The sequence below is a fragment of the Heptranchias perlo genome, chromosome 30, assembly GCF_035084215.1.
Source record: "Heptranchias perlo isolate sHepPer1 chromosome 30, sHepPer1.hap1, whole genome shotgun sequence".
Lineage (NCBI taxonomy): Eukaryota > Metazoa > Chordata > Chondrichthyes > Hexanchiformes > Hexanchidae > Heptranchias > Heptranchias perlo.
In genome coordinates, this window is record NC_090354.1 from 22,069,572 (window position 1) to 22,083,017 (window position 13,446).

The 13,446-nt window shown below is 39.8% G+C and overlaps 1 protein-coding gene across 1 annotated transcript in view; it reads right to left on the reverse strand.

The window, feature by feature from the left end:
- Positions 1-339: 339 nt before the first annotated feature.
- Positions 340-13,446, reverse strand: part of adam11 (ADAM metallopeptidase domain 11) — a 133,941-nt gene continuing 120,834 nt past the window's right edge. The window contains exons 24-26 of the mRNA XM_067969168.1: positions 10,666-10,783; positions 7,027-7,117; positions 340-388 (exon numbers count right to left, since the gene is read on the reverse strand). Of these exons, the coding sequence (XP_067825269.1) occupies positions 340-388; positions 7,027-7,117; positions 10,666-10,783 (258 nt within the window). The remainder of the gene's footprint in view (positions 389-7,026; positions 7,118-10,665; positions 10,784-13,446) is intronic.

A 13,446-nucleotide genomic window follows, 5' to 3' on the forward strand; every position in this document is an offset into this window, starting at 1 on the left:
GCGCAGTCCGCCCGCTGCGCAGCTTTCCAGCGTGAAACCCGGAAGCCAAGGTAAGTGGCTTCAATTTACTTGCTATCGCGTGGGGAACCCATCGATTTTACTGGGCGGGTTACCCAGTTATTCTGTTCAATTATTCACTTTGAAAATAAAAATCTTTGAAGATCAAAAAGTTGCTTTTGATTCATCTTTACATTGCAATGATAAAAGAGTTTTTTTTAGAAAAATATTGACCATTGATAGCATAGATGACCAATAACAATGCATTAGTAAGGATGAGAAAAATCAGAGTGATGATAAGCTTATGATGGGAATGCAGTAGCAAGAATGTTAAGCAGGCGGTTAATTTGCTCCCTGTTGTGTGGCATCATACCTTCCTCTCCGGATGTTCCTTTCCGAGGTGAAATGAAGAAAACGAAAAACATTTAGTTTCCAACAGTTATCAATAGTAAGACCACAGAACATGCTATAATCAATTAGGACTTGATTGACATCGTACAACCAAATGTGAACACCCTCAAATCAGCGTCACATATCAGCTGTCAGTACGGATCACTTGGGATGGTGTACTGGGCAGTCAGTTCTTGGTAAAGTAGTCCATGTTCATTTCATGGACATCTACACTACACTCAGAAGGTCCTTTTGTTGTATTCAAAGGAGCAAATACCCAAAACTTGATGTAACAATGTCTTTCTTATTCTGTTCTGTCACATTAGGAATGCTATTGCTAAGCTTCAGATGGCTAAGGAAAACACTCCGTTACAGAAAGATTTTTCTGTCCACAGCTCTCAAGAAGAAAGGATGTTATCACCCTAATTGTTTTAAAAAACAGCTAAGGCACATTGAATTACTGAAAACATCAGCTTTGCTCATTTGGGTACAAACAAAACCTAGTCTGAATACTAAATATCTTGATTTTTCAGTCTGTTACATAGTGAATGTAGAAATTACCATTGAAATAAATCTCTCAATGTTTGTAGAAATTATGGAGTTACATGTGGTAGAGTTACATTCAACAAGTGAATCTGAGTAAGCTCTAAACTTCCAATCTGCACATTTCAGTCTAATGGGGCACGGGAATACATAACATACTTAAACACTCAGATTCCTAGGACACTGTATATTCTGAGATATGGCTGAGGTTGCTGTTGACATTTAGCTCACATGTAAATCAAGACCAACATAATGAGCAGGACAGAGACATGCAAAGTGTAATGGTAGCACATCATGCACTCTTTATATTACTATTTTCAGGGTCTCACCTACAGTAAGTATTGAACTACTTCATCATAGCAGCATATTTAAACACAATAGAATCTTTTGCAAACTTGAGTTTTTAGAAGCTTATCTTGAAAAGATGCTTCTCCTAGAACTCAAGGAGAATTGCTGCAGAAAAGAACCACAGCTATAAAGTTCTAGCAAGGTACTAAGTACACAACTACTGCAAAAGAAAAATCACAACGGGATCAAGAATGGCCACAGGTCACAGACAATAAAACACACTGAGGGTTTCACCTCCCCTGAGTCTGGCTTCATGTGGGGCAATTAGTGATTTGAAGAATATTTCATTTATATGTGATACCTTTTAAAAGCAAAATTTATTCCCCATCAAAAAAAAAGTAAGAACACCTGTGGTCAGGAATTCATCTCTCAACTGTTAGCAACAATTACACACTTGACACACAGAGCAAAACATGTGCAGATCATATTAAGTGATTGGAGTACAATGCAGTGAAAGAAATAAAAATAAATAAGTTCACAAGCAAAATCACTTGTTCTTACATAGGAATTTAGTGCCACAGGAATGAATGGGAAGGAATCTGTATCTGGAGCAGATCCGCAAGGCAATCAATACAGTAATTTATTTGAAAATCAATCCGTGTATTTAACACTAAATCTGTATATCAGTAGAACATTAATGTGGAGAAAGACTAATGCAAGATCTTGCAAGGAGAAAGTTCAGTTTGCATCCCAAACAGTCGTTCAGCAACTGAGTACAATGACTGTTGAAAATACAATGGGGTGGATTAGGATACTTTTGCCTATGGACAAAAGTTTTTTGGTTATGTCAGAAATGGATGGGTCAGAAGTCAATGTGCCATTTTTGCCTTTAAATAATCACTACACATTGCCAACAATAAATTATTTATTTTTATTCATTCATGGGATGTGGGTGTCGCTGGCAAGGCTGCATTTATTGCCCATCTCTAATGGGCCAAAGGCCAACAAATCAGAGCATTTTCGATAAAATCAAATCAAACCATTCGGATTTACATCAGCCCCATGACAAATGCTGTTAGGCAGAAGTGAATACTGATTAAAATTGCTCCAATATTAGCTCATTTAAGATCTTAGACCAGCAATTAGCCCATGTTGACAATAGCTGGGTAAATATTACATTGTATGTATTTTTCTAGGATTCTTGTTATAATTACTTTGGGAAACAAAAACCAAAAGGAAGAAAAACTTTTAAAAGACAGTCTGCAGCCTAGAAACTCAGCTGTGCAGTGTGTTTTTCAGTTGCTAGGAGGCGTTCTGAGCCTCCAATATGGTGGACAGGAAGCTCATGCTCATTAAGAGCTAGGAGTGTGCCACCCGCCATATTGGTGAAGGCCAGAAAAATAAGCGTGCAGTATGCATGCTTGAAACAGGCGTTAGACCCTTTGCATTTGCAATTAAGGGGCCTAGCGCCTGTTTGAGACCTCCCTCTGTAACACTGGTTTGCCCTGAGGCAGCTGGCACCGACCAAACTTAGGAAAACCAGGCCCTTAAAGGGATCACCTGTTAGGCCGCAACCAACAAGGTAAGGTTTTAAAATGTACTTACCTGAATGCGGAGCCGAGAGAAGCAGGAGTGCTCCTCCTAACTCTACATTCAAAGGACGTGGGCCACTGCTGGCCACTGCTCCCCCCTCTCAATCATCGCCACTACCACCCCCCAGCCACCATTCAGACACAGGGATCATTCCCCGTGCCCCCCACCCAGTCCAAAAATGTGTGTGCCCAAATCTTGAGGCCTCTAGGTGCTTCCAAGAACTATGCAAACTTACTGTGAAGGTAAGTTTTTAAATAAGCACACTGAAGCAGACAGAACAAGAAATGGTCGCAAAATTTCAGGCATCTAATCACTTAATCACAGTATCTAATTATCAAAGAAAACTCCTCTGTGCACTAGGTGTGGTGAATTTGTAAAGGCATTTTTTATAAATCTATTTTTGATTTTGTTATGCTTAGCTCAGAGGAAATTTCAATAGCTTGAGCACAGACAAAATCTGGGGTTCTATGGTTCATGTGCAGCTGGGTTATGGGGAAACTCAATTTGGATAATTGCATTTTACATTCACCAATTGTGCGGCAACATTTTGTTTTCTTTCTCCTCGTCCGATGATTAGATACGTTTAAAAGTAAAACTGGTCATAAGTGGAATACCTTCATCAAAAAAATATAGCAAGTGAAAGAGTATTTGAATCAGGCATAATTCTGATTCACTTGTGGAATGTGCCATTGACATTACATAAATCTTCTGATTCAAGCACCATCCTTAATCAAATAGAAAATGTCTTACCAAATTTGTCATACATTTTCTGGATTTAATTACGATTCCTGATTTACTTCTTTTACTTTTTTCAGCAATGGCAGCATCCTGCACTGTAGCCCTTTACTGGAATTCTCAATGACAGCAGAAAGTATACTTTGAATAACGCATCCTACTTGCAATCACCAGGCCAAGGAATGACTACTATTGTGATTTCTAGGCCACATAGTTTTTATATCACATTATAGTAATTCATACTAAATCATAGAATGTTACGGCTGAGAAGGAGGCCATTTGGCCAATCATGTCCATGCCAGCCGAAAAAGAGCTATCAGCTTAATCCCACTTGCCAGCACTTGGGCCGTAGCCCTGTAGGTTACGGCACTTCAAGTGCATATCCAAGTACTTTTTAAATGAGTTGAGGGTTTCTGACTCTCCCACCCTTTCAGGCAGTGAGTTCCAGGCCCCCACCACCTTCTGGGTGAAAAAATTTCTCCTCAGCTCCCCTCTAATCCTTCTACCAATTACTTTAAATCAATGCTCCCTGATCACTGACCCCTCTGCTAAGGGAAATAAGTCCTCCCTATCCACTTTATCTAGGCCCCTCATAATCTTATACACCTCAATGAAATCACCCCTCAGCCTCCTCTATTCCAATGAAAACAACCCCAGCATATCCAATCTTTCCTCTTGGCTAAAATTCTCCAGCCCTGGCAACATCCTTGTAAATCTCCTCTGTACCCTCTCTAGTGCAATCACATCTTTCCTGTAATGTGGTGACCAGAACTGTACCCAGTACTCAAGCTGTGGCTTGACTAGTGTTTTCTACAGTTCTAGCATAACCTCCCTGCTCTTATATTCTATGCCTTGGCTAATAAAGGGAAGTATCCCGCATGCCTTTTTAACCACCTTATCTACCTGCTACCTTCAGGGATCTGTGGAAATACATTCCAGGCCCCTCTGTTCCTCTACACCTCTCAGTATCCTTTCATTTATTGTGTATTCCCTTATCTTGTTTGCCCTCCCCAAATGCATTGCCTCACAATTCTCTGGACTGAATTCCATTTACCACATTTCTGCCCACCTAACCAGTCCATTGATATCTTCCTGCAGTCTACAGCTTTCCTCCTCACTATCAACCACATGGTCAATTTTTGTATTATCTACAAACTTCTTAATCATGCCCCCTACATTCAGGTATAAATCATTAATATATACCACAAAAAGCAAGGGACCTAGTACTGAACCCTGTGGAATCCCACTGGAAACAGCCTTCCACTCACAAAAACTCCCGTCGATCATTACCCTTTGCTTCCTGCCATTGAGCCAATTTTGGATCCAACTTGCCACTTCCCCTTGGATCCTATGGGCTTTTACTTTTCTGACCAGTCTGCCATGTGGGACCTTGTCAAAAGCCTTGCTAAAATCTATGTAGACTACATAAAACGGGCTCCCCTCATCGACCCTCCTTGTTACCTCTTCAAAAAATTCAATCAAGTTAGTCAGACACGACCTGCCCTTAACAAATCCATGCTGACTGTCCTTGATTAATTGGTGGCTTCCTAAATGACGATTTATACCGTCCCCCAGAATTGTTTCCAATAATTTGCCCACCACCGAGGTAAGGCTGACTGACCTCTAATTACTCAGTCTATCCTTTCCTCCCTTTTTAAACAACGGTACAACATTAGCAGTCATCCAATCCTCCGGTACCAGGCCTGTAGTCAGAGAAGATTGGAAAATGATGGTGAGGGCCTCTGCTATTTCCTCCCTTGCTTCTCTTAACAGCCTGGGATACATTTCATCCGGGCCTGGCGATTTATCTACTTTCAAAGATATTAATCCCCTTAATATTTCCTCCTTCACAATGTTTATCCCATCCAATAATTCACACTCCTCCTCCTTAACCACAATGTCTGCATCGTCCCCCTCTTTTGTGAAGACAAGCGCAAAGTATTCATTAAGAACCATACCCACATCTCCCACCTCCACACAAAGGTTACCTTTTTGCTCTCTAATAGGCCCTACTCTTTCCTTAGTTATCCTCTTGCTCTTTATGCATTTATAAAACATCTTTGGGTTTTTCTTGGTTTGACTTGTCAGTATTTTTTCATAGCCTCTCTTTTCTTTCCTAATCTCCTTTTTAATTTCACCCCTGCACTTTCTATACTCCTCTAGGCTTTCTGCAGTATTGAGCTCTCGGTGTCTGACATAAGCTTCCCTTTTTTGCCTTATCTTACCCTTACCAAACATAATTGCTTTGGTGGGTGCTTATGCTGGGCAAAAAATAGTTTTTTTTTTAAAAAAGCACTATTGGCCAATGTATAGATGTTAAATTGTCAGCATTTCAGTGATTAAAAATTCACAAAAAGTTTATTTTATAATTAATGGCTTAACTTTTTAAATTGTGTTCCACTGCCAAGACTAAAGTATTTCCCAATAAAGGCATTTTCAATATCTCCAGCTCTGGGGGTATTCTTGCCTAGGCACATCAACATTTGGCCAGTGATAAGGGAGGTGGTATGCATTACATAATTAATTTTCAGACGTGCTCCCAGCATTCCACATTTCAATAAATATGAAAGCAGTGATTCCATTCCATGCAGGTATAGTCGCACTAAATTTTTTTTTAAAAGCTAGAAATTCTGCTGTAGACACAAAGAATTATGAATGGATTTTGTTATTGTCCAAAACAGTCTTGAATTTAATTTTAGCCCTTTTCAGGTCAGGATCCTTCCTTGCCACAGTAAGCCAGATTGGAGCAGCAACTCACAACAAATGTCCAGAAACCCAATGATGTCTGACTGTCATACATCGAATGGTCATAACAATGGGGTTGTCGTCACACTATGGCCTGTAATCAAAGGGAAGCCATTCTAAAGTAAACTGTTATATATGACCACCTTTCATTTTAGACAATCCAATTACTTAACTTCACTCATGTTGTTACTGATCCTTGGCTAGTTTCCTTGCAAGGATGAGATTCTGAAAGAGTCTCCTGGAAATGGTCTTTAAAATAGGTTGAAATTATTTAACAGTAAAATTACCAAATTCTGCAATTTTAAAAGATCTATTTTTTGCTTATTATCAAATGTTTGCATTTGGGTCCGAATAGTTCAAAGTGCAGGCTTTCAGAATAAGGTTACAGGAATAAGAGCTATTGTTAATGATTGGAATCAGTAAATATGAATTGCAATTTATTAAAATGGATGGCAATCCACTTTTTTTTATTTTGGAAAATTAAGTTGATCTTATACAGTTTTGGACTGAGGTCGACTTTGTCTTTTGACGGGCTGTAGCTTTGATCATTACATGCAGGAGACACTATTCAGCCTGAGTAGGAAGAAAACAGTTGAAACATTTACTTCATTTTACACCCGATTGCCTCAAAACTTTTGTATCTACTGCAGAATCTAAGCACAGAAGTATCAGATTGTTAACTTCTGAATGGAGTAAAGTAAGAAGCAGTCAGGAAGAGGCATGCTTGTCGCTTACTTAAATCCCCAACCAGTCCCCCCTAGGACAATGGCAGCCACCAGGATGGCGCCTGCGATGGACCCTATAATGATATTGGTACCACTAGGACCTGTGACAAAGGGGAGGGGGAACGAAACCATGGGAACACACATATCAGAATCAAAGCACAAACTTATCAGTGAGACATCTCTATTACATCTTCATGTATTGCTTACTGTAGGCCCGGATGTTTGCATTAAATAATGTGTCCTATTTTGTCACCAAATGTTTCTTTGGAAGACTGTGGAGAAAGAAGCACAAATGTTCAAGCTTGATGATACTGTAGCCAAATGGTAGCCAAAATGACAACCTACGAACATATGAAGAGAAGCATGAGAAAAGGCCACTGGGCTCGTCACTGCTCTCCCTATTGGTTAGATTATGCGACTTGTGCACCACGCTCCCCATTTACTACAAATGCTAACTCTTGGCGGTGGGAGTAGGGAAGAAGAAAAAAGAATGTGGCAATTTCAGCAATAACTCTGAGAAGTTCCTCCCAGACTCGCTAATGCATGATGCATCCTTGGACATAATTAAACTATCCCCCGACCACCCCCCAACCCACCCAATCTGTTACGTCCCATGTCCTTTGGAACAAAGAACTACATAACAGGACTGGTAAATATTCTCACCATCCATTTGGCATCTCCCAAAAGCCAAAGACTTTGGGGATGAAATTGGTCGTGGGCCAGTAGTGCTAAACGAGCGGTAGCGAATTGGTGGCTCGTTTTACAGTCCGCCCGATTTGCTATTGCTTGTTTTGCGTTACCGTCCAAGACACATTTTACCAGCTTCATGCCTCACTTTGTCTCCCATTCAATTCAATTACCCTGTTTACGAAAAGATATCCATTGCTCTCTTGAAATTTATAACCTCCAACCTAGTTTAATGGAAAGCCTACTCCTTTCCTAGTGTTTGCGTTTCCTTATATGGTTAGTTTTATATAGTCGGCCTTAAATTTTCTCCCTTCCTCTTCTGAAGGAACTGCCTGATGCTTGAGAGTAGATCCCTGGGCATTGGTTGTGTTTCTGTATCCCACCCAAGTGGTCATTCTTCATCTGTAAGCCTAAACAGTGAGTGTCAGCTATTCAACAGGTTAGACGCTGCCTTTACCAGCTGATACGGTCAGTTTTAATGGGCGGACGTTGTAGCCGAAGCTAATGCCCTACCCATTTTGCACAGACTACCCAATTAAAACTTAAATTTACTTTAATATGAATTGACTTCAACAGAGAGGCTATAGTTTCTATAATAGATACCTGAGCTCACACACAGCTCTTCTGTTAAATATTTTAATTAAATATTACCATCTTTATTTTGCTATAAATAAAATACATTCAATCCACACTTAATATTTTCCGAACAAGAGAAATATTTAAGCTGTGGCTCCTTGAAGGCAGCGAACCAATTAAAACAAATATAAAATCAAACTACAAAAATTGAAGAATTTGAATAAAATATCATTGACTGGTATTGCAAACTTCTCCCAAAGTTAACAAGGTGATTAATAAATTGTCAGGTTTATTTAATTTGAGAGTTATGCATTAACTAAATTAGAATAAAATAAGATTGCATTAGCACTGAGCTTTGGCCAACCTGAAGTTGAATTGCTACATAAAATACAAGGAAGAACTAGTCAAGGATCAACAAGCTGCCCTCAATGGTTTTAATGGATCAAATAGCAATATCAGATCAAAACGCTGTAATGGCATATCCCTACACCACCCTCATATTATCCTTCACCTTTTCCTGGAAGTTTAACTTTATATTTTATGTATGCATTGAGATGAAACATAGGAATGATGTTGAATGGAGCTGTATTGCAACTTTGCATCTAGTGGTATCTAGCAGACCTCATTTAGATCTTCAACATAGTACTTCAACTCCAAACTAAATTTATTAAGCTTATTACACATTACGTTTTGATTTGCTGCATTTGCAAATCATTTTTTAAAATGTTTTTGCTTGCATCAAAAAGATGAATGAAACACTTTCTTTCCAGTGACCAATGACAGGTCACATAAGGTACATCTCTGCTTCATCTCGTCTCACATTCAGGCCTCCCCTCCTCTATCACTAAGATATGAAATTATAGAAAAGCGCCTGTTTTTCACAAAATCTCAGTCAATACATCTTTACTTTTTTACTCAGAATAATTCTATGTGCAAACTGTGTGCTCAAGTAACTAAGAATTCATTTTGTGCAAGGAATGAAGAACTGGAGATATCCTGTCAACTATTTAATGCTAAATAATAATCAAAGCAAACATATTAGGGTCTACAGTATAACATATTGGGATCTACAGGCACAGACAATTCTTCATATCAGAAAACATTACATGCAACATTACCAGTTATCAAAATGGAGCATGAGGAAAATATAAAGTCTAAAGGACAAGTACAAGAGATCAGCTGCCCATTAGAACTCACCCTTCTAGTGCCCATTTTAAACATCTCTAATATTTTTGCCTCTACCATCCTGTGTGGAAAATTATTACAAATGTTTCAGTAAAGATGCTCTTCCTAATAATCTCTTTTCACAAATTTAAATTTACATTCTCTGGTCCTACACTCCTGATTCACTTTAAAGCACCATTTTAGGTTTACCTGGGCTATACCATTTAATATTTTTAAATACCTCAGGCGAGGTTCCTCCTTAAACAACTTCTTTCTAGACTGTAGAGCTCAAGTATCTCTAATCTTTCCTCACAGCTTATCTCCTTTATACTTGGAGATCCAACTTGGAGCTCTTCTCTCTACCCAGTAAAACATGTATGTTTTTTTTCTGGTACAGAGACCAGAACTGATTCAAGCGTATTCTGACCAGTGCCTGTCTTCTGGAGACTTTTGATTTCATACTCCGAGCGAGGAGCCTTGGTGCTGGCAGCTCAAATTGGAGATTCAGACATCCACTGGCCATGATTTTCCGATATGTGCTGCCAGCGGGCGAGGCTCCCTGTTAGGAGGGAGAACTTGGAAGTTTACCCACTTGTCCTCAACTCTTCTGGCTATATATCTCAGCATTCTATTGGCATTTTTAATTGTTTTGCCACATTGTCTGGCATTGAAAGTGTTTTGTCTACAGTCACTCCCACGCTCCTTTCCAAGTCTCCCACTCCCAATTCGATTCCATTCATTGTTTACTTATGAAGCACTTTTCTAACCAATGTGTAAAACTTTACTTTTATAAGTTTCATTTCTCTGCCAAAACCAAATTAATAATTTAATATCTCCGCATTTCTTCAAGAACATGAACAAACCATTTCACTGAGGTTAAGGCTAGTTGGTTTTAAGTTTTCGAACCTGTGCTGATCTAAAAATGAATCACACCTTTTTTTGTTAAAGATAATTGCATTTCTAGTTACAGTTAACTATTTTGCAAAATTGTTTTAAAGTACATTATTGTTCCTGGACTATATTTATTGGAGGCATTTTGATTTAAGCTAAAAGATCTCATTGTCATGACAGACATTCAGCATCGATTGAAAAGACTTTAGAATATGAAGAGGAGGCGTTTATGCTTTGCACATCTACAATTACATGCTGCTTGCACAATCTACTTTAATCAATGGATGGATTTTAACAAACTATTGGAACTGTATCAGGGATGCAGACAAACCCTTGTACTGTCCATCCGTATTCCCTGTTGGACATGGTTCTGGGTATGGGTCAAAGACGCTGCAGTCCTTCCCTGTCCAGTCTCGGACACATATACATTTCACCTCATTACTGCACACCTGATAGTAGAATGTAAACACACAGTAAAATGAAGTGACAGTTCCACTCAATGAACAACTCTTCTGAACTGGTTTTTATCAACATATTATTTGTAGGTGACTATGACAGTAAGATTAAAAACTAAAAATAAAATTTGTCTTTTTATTTACCCTTCAGCTAAACTTACACTAAAAACACCAAGATGATAAAATTCTTCTGTACATTAGAGCTAACACATGTGCATGAGGGTGTGTTAATGTGTAGCATTTTGTTAACAATGTTGCATGCTTTACTAAGATTCTTTTGGGGAGCAATTAAGATTAATGCATGTTAAAACATAGACCTTTTTTGGCTTATGAAGGACTCGATTTTAACACCCATCTGCCTGGCGGAAACCAGGCCGGGGAGGCAATTGAAATGGAGTGGGGGGACTCAGTCACTACTTTTCCGCCCCCGATCTGGCCGACTGCAATTTTTAATTCAGCAGCGGGGTCCTCTTTAAATATGCAAATCAGGCTCCAATGATGCCAGCAGGGCGTGATCTGCTATTTCAACTGGAGGCTTGAGCGGGAGAGCAATAATGGCTTCCCCACCAGACTAAACCTGCTGGGAACTGGATCGAGAGCCAGAAGAGGACAGCTTCCTGCCACATGAATTGCCGCTACCGTTCACCAGCTAGGCAGTGATTCCTGCCGGGTTCGGGCGGGAGTGGGAGCCTGGATATGGAAATGAGGCCTGGGAGTTAAAATCCCACTCCAAGTTAAAATCGAGGCGTAAGGGCTTGTTAATCATGAAGTAAAGGGGAATGTGAAAAATTGCTCAAGCCTGCTTTCCAGCCTCTATAAAAACATCAGACTTCCAACACAGAGCAGAACATGTTCTAAGTACTGACTGCAATATCGGAACACCAGCAAGTTTCATTACGCTGGATTCCGCACCTGCGTTGGGTTTTCCGGGTCTCTAGAGTGGCTGTTGGAGTTTTGGAATGTAACCGCCTTCTTCCCACTGACACTCCAACGTACCCTGCAATCACTGGGAGCACCTAACAAAAGAGAGCCATGCTTGGAGCTTGCAGGTCTGTGGTGACGCTCTCCCAGCGCTCAGTAAAAAAGTCGCTCCAGAGAAGGTAAAGGAACAGTTTGTGCAGTGCAGCTACATGGATTTGTGCTCCAGATCCTCTTCCTGCCACCACACCTCAAATGCAAAGAAGGAGAAAAGTCACCCGGTCCAGATTAAAGGGACAGTGGCAGTGTGGATACAAAATTGGCTAAGGGACAGAAAGCAGAGAGTAGTGGTGAACGATTGTTTTTTTTTTAGACTGGAGGGAAGTGTGGAAGTATACAGTGGTGTTGCCCAGGGGTCAGTATTAGGGATGCATTCTAGGTTACTGAGAGAATTAAGGGTAGAAATTACGAAGATTCTGGCCACAATCTTCCAATCCTTAGATATGGTGGCGGTGCCAGAGGACTGGAGGATTGCAAATGTCACAGCCCTATTCAAAAAAGGGGAGAGGAATAAACCCAGCAATTACAGTCCAGTCAGCCTAACGTCGGAGGTGGGGAAACTTTTAGAGACAATAATCTGGGACAAAATGAATTGGCACTTGGAAAAGTATGGGCTAATAAATGAAAGTCAGCACGGATTTGTTAAAGGAAAATCATGTTTGACCAACTTGATTGAGTTCCTTGATGACGGAATGGAGAGGGTTGATGAGGGTAGTGGGGTTGACAATATGTATATGGACTTTCAAAAGGCATTTGATAAAGTACCACATAATAGACTTGTTAGCAAAATTAAAGCCCATGGATTAAAGGGACAGGGGTAGCGTGGATACAAAATTGGCTAAGGGACAGAAAGCAGAGAGTAGTGGTGAACGATTGTTTTTTTAGACTGGAGGGAAGTGTACAGTGATGTTCCCCAGGGGTCAGTATTAGGACCATTGCTCTTTTTGATATATATTAATGACCTGGACTTGGGTATACAGGGTATAATTTCAAAGTTTGCAGAAGACACAAAATTCGGGAATGTAGTAAACAATGTGGAGGATAGTAACAGACTTCAGGAGGACAAACAGATTGGTGAAATGGCAAATGAAATTTAACACAGAGAAGTGTGAAATGATACATTTTGGTAGGAAGAATGAAGAGAGACAATATAAACTAAATGGTACAATTTTAAAGGGGGTACAGGAACAGAGAGACCTGAGGGTGTACGTACACAAATCTTTGAAGGTGGCAGGACAAGTTGAGAAGGCTGTTAAAAAGCATATGGGATCCTGGGCTTTATTAATAAAGGCATAGAGTACAAAAGCAAGGAAGTTATGCTAAACGTTTATAAAACAATGGTTACGCCTCAGCTGGAGTATTGTGTTCAATTCTGGGCACCACACTTTAGGAAGGATGTCAAGGCCTTAGAAAGGGTGCAGAAAAGATTTACTTGAATGGTACCAGGGATGAGGGACTTCAAGTATTTGAAGACACTGGAGAAGCTGGGGTTGTTTTCCTTAGAGCAGAGAAGGTTAAGAGGAGATTTGATAGAGGTGTTCAAAATCATGAACGGTTTTGATAAAGTAAATAAGGAGAAACTGTTTCCAATGGCCGAAGGGTTGGTAACCAAAGGACACAGACTTAAGGTGATTGGCAAAAGTACCAGAGGCGACATGAGGAAACATTTTTTTTAACGC